General features: G+C 40.1%; 2 protein-coding genes across 2 annotated transcripts; one reads left to right on the top strand and one right to left on the bottom strand.

Annotated features, from left to right (window-relative positions):
- Window positions 1-1,897: 1,897 nt before the first annotated feature.
- Window positions 1,898-4,685, bottom strand: LOC113040211 (zinc finger BED domain-containing protein 5-like). The gene has a single exon (XM_026198532.1). The coding sequence runs from the start codon at window positions 4,285-4,287 to the stop codon at window positions 2,506-2,508; it is 1,782 nt and encodes a 593-aa protein (XP_026054317.1). The 5' UTR covers window positions 4,288-4,685; the 3' UTR covers window positions 1,898-2,505.
- A 697-nt stretch (window positions 4,686-5,382) lies between these two features.
- LOC113040213 (amine sulfotransferase-like) lies at window positions 5,383-17,006 on the top strand. The gene is made up of 6 exons (XM_026198535.1): window positions 5,383-6,158; window positions 6,362-6,564; window positions 6,643-6,769; window positions 9,773-9,867; window positions 15,934-16,114; window positions 16,707-17,006. The coding sequence occupies exons 1-6, from the start codon at window positions 5,993-5,995 to the stop codon at window positions 16,832-16,834; spliced, it is 900 nt and encodes a 299-aa protein (XP_026054320.1). The 5' UTR covers window positions 5,383-5,992; the 3' UTR covers window positions 16,835-17,006.

The following is a 17,006-nucleotide window of genomic DNA, read 5'->3' as shown; positions in this document are numbered from 1 at the left end:
ACTTGTCTCAGACTCGTTAAATTTGCACTCGGACTTGTCTCGGACTTGGCCATTGGACTCGCCAAGTCTTCTAGTTGGTCTCGACCGAGTCCAGCAAAAAAATAAGATAAAAAATTTCTCCTTCAAAACAAAACCACATTTGCAAAAAGCACTCTGTAATCTGCGCTTGCGCTCCAGTGGCGTCTGCTGTTGCTGGGCAACCATGACCCGCTCTCCATGATGACGCAGAAGTTTCAGCAAAGAATAAATGGAATTCCAGCACTAAACATCCTTTCAGTAGCTCTGCTAATAGATTCATTTAAAAAATGGCTATCCTTGTACAACTATGATCATCTGTTTCTCCATCTTGCCTTAGCTTTCAGTATTGTTCCGGGAAAGGATGTGCATGACCAGTGGTGCACTTACTGCGACCTGAAAAGTTTAGATGTTTCTAATTTAATTTTCTACCTGTTAGATTGTGTTTTATTTACGTCTACACCTAGATAGCCTTTTTTTTTTATCAATAAACGCATATTAATGTACAGCCTTATGCAACAATTACATATGTAAATTTTAAAAACTTTATAATCATGACATTACATATTTACATTTTCATGTAACAGCCAGTATTTGTATCTGTAACAATCACAAAATTTTTCCTATCTGCATTCGGATACAACATCGTACAGTTACTTGATAAGACTGTTATGACTTTTTATATATATTTTTCGTAGTTATCACTGAACAAGTATGTCGTGTTAAACTGAAATAATTATTAATTTCTAAAATAATATTTATCATGCAAGCAGAGAGTCATGACAAACGTTTAGTGATAATTTGAACACGACTGAATCCATTCAATGCACACATTTTCATTACGCAGAACATTTTGAGCGAGTCTTAATGTTAATGAACTTCACTAAACAGATGTGTGTGTTCCGCGCAAACTAAGCAAAAGGTAAAGATGCAAAAATGTAGGACCAGTAGACAATGTATCCGTATCTAAGCTGATTATTAGCCTACTCTTGAGAGAGAACTGATTTGGTTTTTGAGAGACCGTTATTTTTGTGTCCGTCAGAGCTCGACTAGTCTATGCAAGCCCTAGTACAGTATGACAAAAATTTCGTTGTATTTATGTGCGCATGTCCAGTAGAGCCAAACGTATCCATTCTAGCCTTGCTGCGCGCATTTGTCATATCCCGAGCTTTGCGTGTGTCTGTACCCTGTGCCAATTAGGCATAGTCATATACATTTTTGACCACAGATATAATGTCAACAAAAAATAAAGTACATAAAAATTATTTGACCTTACAGTTCCAAATTTTGTTTGTTTATCCAAGTTTAGCTCCCAGGGTCGGACTGGGGGTAAAACCAGTACTCATTAGCAAGGCCCCAAAGGATGAGAGGGCCCTTGAAAAGTATGAATCTGAAATATATATTTTTTTAACTGGATATTTTCATGGGTGGGGGGCATGGGGGCACATCAGGACTGCATATGCATAGGGCCCAGGATCTTGTTTAACGCCCCTGTTAGCTTTAACCCTAATTATACACACTTGAACCTAATCAAGCTCTTACTAGACACACTAATCTTCCAGGTGTTTTAAGGCCAGTTGGAGCTAAACTTTTCAGGACATTGGCCATCCAGGATGTAGTTTGGAGACCCCTGTCCTACAGAGTTGTTACTTTGCACATGCTTTTTGATCATTACAAATAATAATGTAAAATGATTTTCTTAGAATAGGAGATATGCTTTCTCTCGCATCACAAACATTATCAGTTGTTAAGTATGTGGTCTTGAAGAGGACCCTTTTTTCTTTCATTTGGACTCGGTCTTGGACTTGGACTCGAAACTTTTGGACTTGGACTTGACTTGGACTCGAACCTCTTTGGACTCGGTCTTGACTCGGTCTCGACTAGTCCTGGACTTGGACTTGACTTGGACTCGACAAAGCCGGACTTGACTACAGCTCTAAGGTAAACACTCACATGTAGGAACAATCACAGTGTGGAACAATCTCAATGGAACACATATGAGGTACAATGAACCGACAAAAGACAGAGCACACTAGGGCAGTGGTTCCCAAACTTTTTGCAGCATGCACCCCTTTCTAGTGTTTGACACCTGTCAAGCACCCCCCAACACTTTACTCTGGTTAAACTTCACATTTTTAATTGCAACAACTAAATACAAATACTCTGGTTAAACTTCACATTTTTAATTGCAACAACTAAATACAAATACTCTGGTTAAACTTCACATTTTTAATTGCAATAACTAAATACAAATATTCACTGTAGATTAGAAAACATAAAAAAATCTGCTATAAATACAAAAGATTACTACCTTTTTTTAGTGAGATGGATGGGCCTGCATGTTTGCACACAGATCATCAAAATTTGGTGTAATGGATGACAGTTTTACTCTCAAATCATTCTCGGCATCTAGTCTTTGTCGATGTTTTGTTTTCAACAATGTCAGTGCAGAAAAGCCTGTCTCGCATAAGTATGTGGTTGCAAAGGGCATCAACACTTTAAGTGCTTGCTTTGACAATCCTGGATACTCCACCATTGCTGAAGCCCAGAAATCCACCAGTGACTTATTTTTAAAAAGCATGTTGTGTCTCCCATCAGATGATAACTCCAGTAACTTTTCTTGCTCTTGAAAGGAGAGATGTGGGATTGGAGGAGTAACATCAAAAGGATTCCGAATCCATGTCTGAGATTGGTCCATGGGGGGAGATAAGTCCGCAGATTTTGGCTGAGCTGGTTGAGATGTTCAATTATGAGGCCTTTGACACAATCACTTAGCACAGATTCCCGGGATTGCAAAATTTCAGATAAAAGAGGAAAGCACTCGGTGGAGTTTGTATTTATCCAGTTGGCCCAGAAAACAAGCTTTTTAATAAGTGCTTCAACTTTGTCCTGGGTGTTGAAAACGGTGGTACTAAGACCCTGCAGACTTAAATTAAGTTCATTTAGAGTAGAAAATATGTCTGCCAGGTATGCCAGCCTCTGAAGCCAGATGTCGTCTTGCAAGCATGAAGACAAGTGAAACGGGTTGTGAACAAAAAATTCCTCAACTTCACATCTGAGCTCAAAAATCCTTGCTAAAACCTTTCCACGCGATAACCAGCGAACTTCTGTGTGCAGTAGAAGTGTTTCATGCTCGCTGCCCATTTCGTTGCATATAGTGCGAAAAATACGCGAATTTAATGGACGAGCCTTGATGAAGTTGACGATTTTCACGACGTCATGAAGTACAGTCAATAGTTCACCTGGCATGTTTTTCGTCGCTAGGGCTTCCCGGTGGATGCTGCAGTGGACCCAGGAAACTGCTGGTGCAATTTTTCGGATGAGAGCCACTGCTCCTTTGTGCCTCCCCGTCATTGCTTTCGCACCGTCTGTACAAATTCCAACGCAGCGCGCCCAGTCAACTTCGTGTACTCGGAAAAAGCTATCCATCAAATTAAAAATATCTTCCCCTGTTGAATGTGTGACAAGGGGACGGCAAAACAAAAAATCTTCATGAACTGTGTTTTCAAATAAATAACGGACATACACAAGAAGATTAGCTAGATTCGCTACGTCAGTAGACTCATCGATTTGAAGTGAGAAGAATTTACTGTTTTTTATTCTGCTTATTAGCTGGTTGAAGATGTCAGTAGATATCGAATCAATGCGACGAGAAACAGTATTGTCAGAGAGAGGGATTTTGTCCAGCGTCTTTGCTGCTTTCTCCCCGAGCATACAGTTTACCATGTCTTTGGCAACTGGTAAGCAGAGATTTTCTCCAATTGTGTGGTGCATACCTTTTTTAGCTATGTGGTAGCTCGCCAGATATGAAGCTTTCTGTGCATTTTTGGAAGTCCCTAAGCCTGAATGGGAGTGGATAATTTTTTTCTTCTTCTGCAGTTCTGCCAATTTTCCTTGGAAAAAACTTGCAGGCATGTCTTGTAATTGACTATGTCTTGTTTGTAAGTGCCGGACCATATATGAGGGCTTGAGACTGCTATTAGCTAAAACTTCACCACAGACTACACATTGCGGGTCTGGACTTTCTGCATCACCAATCCATGTAAACCCGAAAGCAATGTAACTGTCACTGTATTTGCGTTTCTTACTTGACATTTTCTCCCTCTGGCATGCAGGCCTATTTCTCTTGACAAATACATCTGTTAGGTTTCTCTGTTCCCGCCTCTTCACTCCGTTCATTATCATCTGAGTCTGTTTGATCGGGTTTTTCAATATATTCAGCGCCATGGTCGGTGCACATCTCCACACAAGAGGCCGATGTAGATGGCTCATTCCTGTCCCTTGAGTTCTTTAAAGTGCCTGTTTTTTAACCAAGTGTCCATTTTGATGAATGTAGCAAGTGAAAAAAAATAAATGAACAAATTATCATTTAGCACCTAATATGAAGAGGGCGGGGCTATTGTGACACAGACGTGCTTGTAAAATGAAATTAAATCATGAGTGATTTATAGCTTGTAATTTGAAATTTTATTTCTTAATAAAACTTTCGCATGTGAAGTTTACCTCAGTTAAATACGTAAAAATAATAAAGAGACCATCTTTTTCCCCGCCATTACAAACATTCTCTGGCGCACCCCCGGTGGTCAGTCTGCGCACCCCAGTTTGGGAACCACTGCACTAGGGCATCTAAATAGGGGAACTAATTAAGAAACAACAGGTGGCACAGATAAGGCAATCACACCACAAGACTAGGATAACAAGGGGGGCGGGGCAAGGGAACGAGAAAACACAAGCACATGGCCCAAAGACAAGGCCATGTGCTTGTACACAAAACACGGGTCTGTCATGACTAGTCAAGACTAGAGAAAAGTCAGGACATGAAGGCAGAATCATGACAGAGAATCACTCACTGCTCTTAGCTGAATAACTTCTGTAATTTTAACAGATAGTTGTGTCAATTTGCTTCATACTGTAATACGTACAGTAAAATACATTAGGATACTAAAATACAAGTTTTTTGTTTTTGTTTTTTTTTGTAAGGTATGTGAAATATTATGACTGGAAAATATGATGACAGAAAGCAGCCTATATAAAAAGAACCAAAGAAGAACCATACTTTGAGGATGGCATTGACATAGCTATTTATTTTTTCAGTATTTTTTAAATAGTTTTCACACTTTTTATGACCTTTTTGATTTTTTTTTCTTTTCAATTCACTTCAAACGGTCTTGCAAGCCTTTAAGTAGGCTAAACAAAAACCTTATGCAGTAAGTTAAGGTATTCAAATCACAATTAATTGTATACAATTATTTATTTATTTAGGCTATTTAAATAAAACTGGTTGTAGACGCTTCTGATAGTTCTAAGATCCTTTAGTTCCCCAGAATGACCAGTAGATATCAGCAAACACCATCAAGGTCAAGTCGCAAGTCCATAAACATAATAATGATGGATCACTTCAAACCATAAAACTCGTGTTTGTTTGCGTTTGAATGAATGCTGTGTAGAGGTTTTAATGATGTGGCAGTGTGCATCAATTTTTATAATTTTTTCATAGTCTTATCTACATTCAAAACTGCAAACAAGTGTATTTATGATGGGGTTAACCTAGACAAAGCCCTAGAGTAAACTTTCTTAAACTGCCCTCATCTCTTATTTTACTATTGAGATAGGTCATCTCAAACGTAAAACCTAAAAGTCTATAAGCTGCTCATGTTCTTGTTTGAGAACCAGTGATCTGGAATAATATAAACCTGAAACAAATTGAATGAAAATAAGTGCATTACAGCTGTCTTTGCACTTATATCTCTGATATTGTTGGCCTTCTGAACTTTACTTTTACATTTATATACACAGGCTGATAACAGAGATTTAGGTTAAAGCAACAAGTCCCAAGTTCAGCCATTAACTTGGTGAACTTGTTGGGTAACAGCAAAGATAAGATACTTTCCCAGTGAAATCTGCCCCTAGGTCTTCTCCGCTATTACGCTTTACTAGCTGATTTGACTTGTTGATTTGGTTCAGTAAGAACTCAAACATGGCTCAGCAGGAATACAAAATGCTTGGTGACAAAATGTTCACCTACAAAGGAACTGTTATAAGTTTGGCAGAAAATCATGATCTTACTCCAGAATATATCGACAGTTTACAGGATTTTGAAACAAAGGATGATGACGTCTTTGTTGTTACCTTCCCCAAATCTGGTAAGTGAGATTTATGTATAATATAAATGACCTCTGTATAGCCAAATTTTCTGCATAATTTGACTTTGCCCATTTAGGCTATAACGGAAAAGTGTGAACTTTTCATTAGCACATGAATGTTCAAGTTAATAACATAAATGTTTACATTATTCGATCAAGCCCAGTGTATTTTATAACTGACTAACTTTATGCTGGTTTCTCAGGTACGGTGTGGACCCAGCGGATCATGACGTTAATATATGCAGAAGATTTCCCGGACAAAGCCAACCAGATCACATACGAACAGATGCCTTGGCTGGAGTATCGGATCACAGGGAGAGATTACAACACACGTCCATCTCCAAGACTCTTCTGCTCCCATTTACTCCAGCCGCTGATGCCCAAAATGCTGCAAAGAAAAGGAAAAGTGTGTATGCTTTCACCAATCGATTAATAAACTGGCTTGATGTCATGCACGTTTTAACACGTCTGTCTTTGCTGTCAGGTCATCTATGTCATGAGAAACCCTAAAGACGTCATGGTGTCATATTTCCATTTTTCCAACAACTTGAAACAACTGGATTCTTCTGAGAGCTTCAATGAGCTGCTGGAAAAATTCTTCACTGGATACAGTAAGAGCCAAACAATACAGCCTAAGTTTATATATAATTTTTTTCAAAAGATATTAAAATATATATTTTTTAAAGTTTTATGGACAGATAGTTGACAATGTGGACAGTATGACTGAGAGCGACTCTTGAGGGACCAGCACCCGTTTAAGTTGTGGTGTGAGCTGCTACTAACAATGAGAGGAAGAGGAAGTGGTTTGGGTCCCTCAACAGTCACTCTCAACCTCAATCTGTCTATTAAGGTTTTTAAAGGGTCATATGACGTTGCTAAAGATAACATTATTTAGTGTATTTGGTCTAATGTAATGTGTTTATGTGGTTTAAGATAAAAAAAAACAACAACATTATTTTCCACGTAATGTCCATTATTGTTGCTCCTCGATGCCCCACCTTTCTGAAATGCGTCAATATTTACAAATAGTTCTGAAAAGCAAGGTGTGCAGCTATGCAGTGCGTTGTGATTGGCTGAATATCTCAAGCGTGTGACTGAGATATCACCCCCCTAATCACACTGTGATGGCGTGTCCCAGTCAGAACACCGACGCGACAATACAAAACCGGTAAAACCCATTTCAAACGAGGCATTTGTTACATCAAGTGTGGACATAATTAGTAATTATAATGACTTATATTGTCTTTTTATGCATTGCGTTACATATTGCACTGCGTAAACACAAAACCATGTCTGCATTTGTGATGAGAAAAACAACAAGCACTACTCTACACTGCTCAAAACTCATGTTCAAAAAAAGTAATCAGTGGCAAATTCTTTAAATATGAAAACGTACTTACAGGCTGTGAGTCTGAAGTGCCAGACTGTCCTTGCAATGTTGAAACTGCCTCACTTTATAAAGCAGACAGCGGCATTGTAGGCTACTATCTCAGAAAACAGTCTTCATCCTCCGTAAAATGTGCTGCACACGTCTGAATATTTGGGTTGAACTGTTCTGGAACAGTGTTGTAAATACAACTTAACTAAGTTAAGAAACAAAGTAGTTTCTAGGGCTGGGACAACGCGTCAAGGTCATCGATGACGTTGACGCAAAAAATACGTTGACGCAAAATATGCGCATCGATTCATCGACATGTTTTTATTTCTCTAAAAAAATGTTTTTCTTATGTGCACTGAATATACGCGAATCGCCGGATCAACATTCTGTCCAATGTTATATAACCAATCCAGGGGGTTTTCTGCATTGATCTTTTTTTTGGTGGCTGTCAAAGCCTTATTTGATCGGTGAGTGATGTAGAATAGAATGACTGCGGCGCCTGACAGGGTGCGTACAGAGAGAGAGCCCCGGCTGCGCACACACACTCAGTCTTCAAACAACACGAGCGCTTCTTGCTCCCTCTCTCCCTTGTGCATATTAATCAAAATCATTAAACACATAGAAAAAGGGCGAAACACCAAAGTTTCACGTATGCTCGCGCACTTACAGTCTTCAAACTACACGAACGCTGTCTTGCTCTCTCTCTCTCTCTCCCTCGTTCATATAGACCAAAATCATTAGACACGATAGAAAAAGGGCGGAACGCCAAAGTTTCACGTGGAGCATTCTGAGAATTTTTTTTTTTCTCCATGACAGGCTGCTGGCTCCCACTGTTAATTTTTTTTTTTCTTTTTTTTTTGGAAAATCACTCTCTGTATTAGCTTAAAGCCCTTAAGTTTACATTGGTTACTGTATTCTTTCAATTGCTCTAAACAAGTATTTTGGGTGACCTTTTTTATTGAATGCTAGACATCAAGTTGTTGTTATTTTCATCTAAAAGAAGAACTTTTTTTAGTAAGCTAGGCCCTATGTGTTCAGTAAGCTTGTTTCAGTAAGCTATGTGTTTTCAAGGTTTTATTGAATGCTATCTCCATACAAGTGCAAAGTCTTAGTCAGTCTTTTATTTTGTATTTTAAAAGTAATAAACATATATTGCAATGTCAAGGAATTCATGTTTTTTTTCATTCAGATATGTAAATCAACATGTATAAATTGTTAGTAGTCAATTAATGGGGAGATAATCGAAATTGAATCGGTCTGAAAAATTAATCGTTAGATTAATCGATGCATCGAAAAAATAATCGCTAGATTAATCGTTTAAAAAATAATTGTTTATCCCAGCCCTAGTAGTTTCACAACAAATCACACAGTATCTCCACGATATGGTGGCGGCAACAGCAAGAATAAAAGTTACGCCTTCTTTCTTTGCGTGAACATCTGCAAAAACATAATGCAAATCTTCCCACATTGTGACGTAGAGATGTGGGGGGGGGGGTGTTAGAACAAGCTGTTTTTTTTAGGGGGGGGGGTATGACTCTTAACTTTTAACTCATGGTTGACTCTTAAATTTTATAAAGAATATCTCTTTGGATTTGATACTTTAGTTTTTGCAACTTTACAGATCTTCTTTATGCATCAGGAACTTGTAATACTCCAAAGAGAAAGGAAACATTGAAATCATATGACCTCTTTATAATTTGTCTTAATGTATTTCACAAAACTTTAGCTTGAGGTTCTTAGATGGGGGTCATATTTCAGGATTCTTTACTTTAAAGTCTCTGAGAACCCTCTGAAGACTCTGAGTAGTTTGCAGTTTTGGAAAATAGTAGCACGGGACTGAAGTGTTCCTGATGATTTAATTCTTGGTTTATCACCTAATTCAAGTCTTTTGCACTTCATACCTTTTCTTCTCAACTTGTGACCGTGTTTGCCTCACTGAGCAAATTTATATAATCTCAATTCCTTTTTATTGGACAATTCTACCTGTAAAAGAAAACATGCTTAATAGCTACACACATCTAAATTTAAAGTGTTTTTCACTTCCATCCCTCATTAATAAATATGTATATCTTATAAATGATATATGCTAAATTATAGTTAAGATTTATGTGATTTGGATTAGTAATGCTGTAACTTTTATACATACTTCTTAGTGTAGGTTTAGTTAGTATAAAAATAAAGCATCTTGAACCTGTTGTGCAGTCTGAAAAACACTAATGTTGTTTCTGGTTTGTAGTGGTTGGTGGCTGTTGGTTTGACCATGTTAAAGGATGGATCACAAATCAAGACAAATACAACATCCTGATCCTTACTTATGAAGAAATGATCAAGGTAAGACAGGTTTGGCCTATGACCCCTTGACCTTTCCATCAAACTTTCTTTGGAGTAATTGTTCTTCTATGTGTGTGTGTGTGTGTGTGTGTGTGAGAGAGGAATAATTGATGACAGGCCGTTGAGAAATCCAAGATGGCGGCACATCCACATGCAGCGGCTTCTCTCTGTCCCGACAGAACGGTGTTTTCGTGTTTTTTGCCTTGTGAGTGGCAGTGTTTTTGTACGTCTCATCACGTCTACCTCGATGTCGGCAGTACCACATTTTTGCAGTTAAACTCTGCGCACGCGGAACAGCTGCGGGATCTTGGTCTGCTACGGAGGCCTACACCATCACCAATCCCCACTACTGCATCTCGCCCACAGCGGAGGCGCCACAAGCGGTGTAAGAGGAAGCAGAAGAGGGGTAAGTGCGGAGGTATCAGAGCTAGGCTCCCCACCATCGTACTGGCTAATGTATGCTCGTTGCACAATAAACTGGACTACGTTCGATTACTACATTCAGCTCAGAGGACTGTAAGAGACTGTTGTGTTTTTGTGTTCACGGAAACATGGCTCAGCAACAGCATTGCAGACAGCGTTATTCAGCTCGACTAGCTAACGTGCTATCGAGCGGACAGAGCTCTCGTCGCGGGACGAAAAACCTGCGGTGGCGGGCTTTGTGTTTACATCAATGACGCGTGGTGCCACGATGCTGTTGTGAGCAGCAAACACTGCTCACCCCGTTGGAGTTTATGATTATTAAGTGGCGGCAGTTCTATCTGCTGAGGGAATATACTGCTATACTGCTCATTTCAGTTTACATTCCTCCGATCAACATCAAAAGCAACAAGAACGACGCACTTAATGAACTGTACCAGCACATCAGTGAGCAGCAGACAGCACACCCTGATGCTTTTCTCATCATAGCTGGGGATTTCAACCATGCTGACATAAAGAGTGTGTTTCCAAAGATACACCAACACATTAACTTTCCAACATGAGGTAATAACATTTTGGACATTGTTTACACCACACAGATAGGAGCTTACAGAGCCCTCCCCCCCCACTTCGGAGCCTCAGATCACATCACTGTCATGCTAATTCCTACATACAGACCGCTCGTTAGAGTCGCCAAACCAGTTCACAAACAGATTAAAGTGTGGCCAGAAGGATCATCAGAGGTTCTTCAGGACTGCTTCAACACAACTGACTAAGACATGTTTAAGCAGGCTACCACATACAATAACTCCACTGACCTTCCAGGAGTAATCAGAGACTGTCACTGCCTACATCAACAAGTGTGTTGATGATGTAACAGTCACGAAACCATCACTGTCCGGGCCAATAAGAAGCCGTGGATGACAGGGGAGGTCTACAGACTCCTGAAGATCCGGAACGCTGCCTTCAGAGCTGGAGATGAGGTGGGCCTGAGAACAGCCAGGGCCAACCTCTCCCGCAGCATCAGAGACGCTTAGAGACAGCAATCCAGGTAGCTCATCAATTCAGTGACAGCAGAGACACTAGGAGCCTGTGGCAGGGAAATACAGACCACTACGGACTACAAGCCCCCACCACGGACCTGTGACAACATCTTTCTGCTGAACGAGCTGAACACCTTCTTGGCTCGCTTTGAGCAACAAAACAGCACCACTGCACAGAAGACTCCACCTCCTCCCACCAACCAAGTGATGACAAAGCTCCAGGTCCTGACAAAATCCCTGGGCGTGTACTGAGAGACTGTGCAGCAGAACTCACTGATGTCTTCACAGACATTTTCAACATCTCACTGAGTCAGGCTGTTGTTCCCACATGTTTCAAAACTACCACCATCATTCCAGTTCCAAAGAAGCCATCTCCATCCTGCTTCAATGACTACCGTCCTGTTGCACTTACTCCCATCTTCATGAAGTGCTTTGAACGGCTAGTCATGCACCACATCAAGTCTTCCCCCCCAGACCCCTTCCTGTTTGCATATCGGTCCAACCTGTCAACCGATGATGCCGTCACAACTGCTGTCCACTCAGCACTCACACATCTGGACAGAAAGGACTCATATATCAGAATGCTCTTCATAGACTTCAGTTCAGCATTCAACACAATCATCCCTCAACAGTTCATTTACAAACTGGTCCAGCTGGGACTCAACACTTCGCTGTGCAACTGTCTGTTGGACTTTCTGACTGGAAGACCTCAGGCAGTACAATCCAGCACCATCACACTGAACACTGGGGCCAAGGATGTGTGCTGAGCCCCCTCCTCTTCACTCTGCTTACCCACGACTGCACACCGTCACACAGCTCCAACCTCTTCATTAAGTTTGCGGATGACACGACTGTGGTGGGTCTCATTAGCAACAAAGATGAGACAAACTACACGAGCGAGGTGAGCTGCCTGGCCGGGTGGTGCAGGGACAACAATCTCTCTAAGAACGTGGAGAAGACAAAGAAGATTGTTGTTGACTTCAGGAGAGCGCACACTCAGCACGTTCCTCTGACCATCAATGGTGCGACTGTGGAGAGAGTGAGCAGCACCAAGTTCCTGGGTGTGCACATCACAGAGGACCTCTCCCGGACTGAAAACACAGCAGCACTGGCCAAGAAATCACAACAGCATCTCTACTTCCTCTGAAAACTGAGGAGAGCCAGAGCCCCACCCCGCATCATGTACACCTTCTACAGAGGCACCATCGAGAGCATCCTGTCCAGCTGCATCACTGTGTGTTATGGCGCCTGCAACACGTCCTGCCGAAAGACTATTCAAAGCTTATTGAGAGCAGTTGAGAAGATCATTGATGTCTCCCTCCCTCCAACATATTTACGGAACCTGTCTCACTCGCAAAGCCCTCTGCATCGCAGGTGATCACACCCACCCATCACACAGCTTCTTCAGCCTGCTGCCATCAGGGAGGAGACTGCGGAGTCTCTAGGCCAGGACCAGCAGACCGAAGGACAGTTTCATCCACCAGGTTGTCAGGAATCTGAACTCACTCCCAAAATTGCCCCCCTCCCCTCTTCTGCCCCAGGCATCACTGAACTATGAACACCAAACCCCCATCCCCCAGATCCCACATCCCCAGGTCCTTCAACCCCCCACTAATTTACGAGGACATGCACCAGTCACTTAGTGCAGCATTGGTTTGCTCACTACCTCATTTCAGCATGGAACTGACGTCATTCCACATCCTCATCAGTCAGTTAAATCAAATAACTGCACTTGAGCCCTTTGTCACTTTAATCAGACTAAATAAGCGTTTTTTCTCACTAAAAATATTTTTATCTGCACCGTTGTTCATCATTTCATTGCCGGCCTTGCTTTATTTAACTTTATTTTTAATTTTATTATATGTGTTTTTTTACATTCCCTTATTGTATAGTTGTATCTACATTTTATATTTGATCTAGATTTTTAGGCTCTACTGTTAACATTATCTGTATGCACCAGGGGGTCTGAGGGTAATGCAATTTCGATTCTCTGTATGTATGTACTGTACATGTGGAAGAATTGACAATAAAGCAGACTTGACTTGACTTGAATGGTGGTGATTAAACCTAATAATTCAATTCTAATAATTACACAGGACGCTTATACTACAGTTGTTGTTGTTTTTTTCTATAGTTTGCACCATCTTTCTTTAGTTAGTTGGTCTTTATGTTTCTGTTTGTCTGGTGTCACCTGCCTTAGATATGTTATATATTGCTCTGTTCATGTTGGATTACCTGTTGGATTTATTAAATATTACGTATTTGCCTTCATCGTGTGTTTATACAACACTGTCGTGTGGACAGAACACTGGTCCACAAAGAAAACCAGTAGCAGCATGTAATTTAAACTCGTATTTTCATTTTGTCTTTGTTTATATAATCACTTTGCCACCATTCATCTGCTATGCCTTGAGCACGGAGCATTGCGGTATATGTGGAGTGGGTGCTTCGCTGCGAGGAATGAAAGCCTGAGCCCACTGCAGATGGAGATAATGCCTCAGTCACAACATCAGAGCAATCACCAGAAAGAGAATCCCAATAGCAAGCCAAAGAGAACCTCCTCTGAAAAAGTGTGCATGCCGACTGTTTCATCAATTGCAGAAGCAGTACTCGTGGAATTCGTCCCTCTGTTTCACCTCACATTCATTGGTGGGGCTCCATCTCGGGCTTCCTGGAAGTATTCGTCTCCTGCACCTGAGGAGCCCGTGACTCTACGTCTGGCTTCAGATGGCTGCCCTCCACCTCATCCCACCCTCTAGACAACTGTTCTACTCTCACCCTCGATTCCGACTCCTCACTGGGCTCCCTCGGTCAGCCAGCTCCACCAGGGTTGGACTTCACCACACCTCCGCTGTAGATTTGCCTTTCCCAGTCACTGGAACTCCACCTACATCTTGGGCGATCATTGCTGTGGCTCCGTTGCAGATATCTTGATCCATCGCTCCACCTCCTCAGCTCTCTGTCTGTGCAGTGGGCTTCACCTCCATCACCGCTTTCGCCATTGAGCGCAGTCCTGGATGTGACCTGTGTTTCTCTCCTGCTAAAGGTTCCTTCCTGGTTCTCACCAGTGAGGTGAGGTTGCTAATTCCAAAACATAATTTATTGGAGGCTTGAGTCACTGAGGCCAAGTTATCAGCGAGAGAGGGAGACTGATTTAGCATTTGTCTGTGCGTCTCTCAACGTCAGCGGAGTCCCTACTACTAGCGAAACTGTAAGTTAATCTTCTTCAAGAAAAGCGCCGTTAATACCTCTCTAGTGAAAAATGTTCTGGATCTTTTAAGTTGCGAAGCTATTTACTGATAAAAATGTCGGAGCAGCACTGACAACACGTTTCTGTGTGAGTGTGAATGTGTGTCTGTACTGTATGTGTGGTGCATTTGTTAGAGAGCGAGAGAAAGATAGTATTTGCTTTCCATAAATAATAAAACTTAATATTGTGGCAAAATGTAATTTTTATCTTATAGTTTACTATATTTATTTGCTTGGTCAGTGTCATTGTGGGATTTAATTATTTTGCTTTTGTAAGCTGTAAGGATTTAGAAAATAACTGAAATCATAAGGGGAAGTGATATGGACACATAATGCAGTGAAGACCTGCCTGGAACTACTTTAGCCAAGCATTTCCTTGAAAATAATTGCAGACCTTCATTCATTCATCAGCCAATCAGATTCAAGCATTCAACAGAATGTGTGTGTAAATATATATATATATATATATATATATATATATATATATATATATATATATATATATATTAGGGCTGGTAATTTAATGCATTAATTAGATTAATTAATTGTGGAAAAAATAACGCGCGTAAAATTATTAACACATTTAACGCACTTGCCCCGCCCCAGACCTGTGTGGATCATCTGCCATTTCATACAGTCGATTGCGTTGAACCATTGGCCATAATCGCGATGGCTTTGAATTGGTGCTGCACAGACCGATCGGTGTATGACATCAAAGTACCGCGAGAGCAATTCAAAAGCACAAGGAGTCGTCTGCCCTCTAAGCTCTTGCGGTACTTTGTCACACATAAATCGGTCTGTTGGTGATGAACCGCTCGAGGTCGAACAAGCCTAATGATTCAATAAACCATTTATACAGAACAATTTACTTCACTCCTGAATGAATTAGCCATTTGAACGAATCAAATGAATAAATGACTCGATGACTTAATCATTAAGACATTTACCACCACCTACTGTGGCAGTTTTAGTTTATTATTTAGATTATCATTTCATTAAAGAAATAATTTAATATTTTTATAGTAATAATAATAAAATTAAGAAAATTATTAAAGTTATAGTTCACCCAACCAAAAATGACAATTCTGTCATTATTTACTCACAAGGACCAAAAGAGTAGGCTATATTTTATAAATTTGATCAAACAAAATATTTATTGGTGAACCTACTTTTTGTAATCTCTGTTTGATGATTTACACAGAAATGACTTTAAATTATCTTTTCAGAGTCATTTCTCCAAATTTGATGTGCGATTAGATTAATTAATCACCACATCATGTAATTAGATTAAAATAAAATCGCTTACAAGTCCTACAATATATTTATATGTATGTATACACAATTCTTTTATCAGGACCTCAGATCCGTCGTTGTGAAAATCTGTGAGTTTGTGGGAAAGAATCTGTCAGATGCAGCGATTGATAAAGTGGTGGAGGCAGCAACATTCAAGCACATGAAGAAAGACCCGTTAGCCAACTATGAATCCCTTTTTCTGACTGCCGCAGACCATCCAAAAGGACTTTTTTTGCGCAAAGGTAAGACAAGTAGTGTCAAGTAAAGTATCAAGATACAAATACATAAATGTGTCACCTTCGTGTTAATCAAATTTTTGAATGTATTATTTAAACATTATTTAAACATTTATTATTACATGTAATAAGTGTCTAATATCAGCAGCAATAGGAAAATGTTGTATTAAAGGGATAGTTCACCCAAAAGTGAAATTTCTGTCATTAATTTCTCACCCTCATTACTCACCGTAAAACACAAATCATGGTATTCTCATGAAAAGCGGTGGAGAATGAAGGAAGAGAACAAAATCATTGAATAAAATTGTTATTTTTTTATTTTCTTTGTGCACAAAAATATTCTCTTCTTTGTACTATAATTTGCTTCAGAATTATAACATTATGGTTGAACCACTGATGCCTGATGGACTATTTTATCGATGTCCTTACTACCTTTCTGGGCCATAAAATTTGGTAGTTGTGTTGCTGTATATACAGGGTCAGTAAGCTTTTGGATTCCATCAAAAGTTTCTGAATTTGTGTTCTGAAGATAAACGAGTGAGTAATTAATGACAGATTTTTCATATCCCTTTAATGTTTCCAACCTGCTTATTTACAGGAACAGTTGGGGACTGGAAGAACTCTTTAACCGTGGCTCAGAGTGAATGTTTTGACCACGTCTACCAAGAAAGAATGAAGGACGTTCCTCTTAACATGGTCTGGGACATCTCAGAATTGCATGGATGAAAACTCAAGACGTGGCATACATTTTACAACCTAATAAAGATAAAACCCTATCATGATAATAAAAGGAAACACTTACATGACTACATGACCACATACATGTTGGTTACATGACCATATCAAAAAGGAAAACAATCAGTGATTGATGAGGTTAATATTGGCCTTCTGAACTTTC

This window comes from Carassius auratus, chromosome 22 (genome assembly GCF_003368295.1).
Source record: "Carassius auratus strain Wakin chromosome 22, ASM336829v1, whole genome shotgun sequence".
In the NCBI taxonomy this organism is placed as follows: Eukaryota; Metazoa; Chordata; class Actinopteri; order Cypriniformes; family Cyprinidae; genus Carassius; species Carassius auratus.
This window is presented reverse-complemented; position numbering and strand designations above follow the sequence as displayed.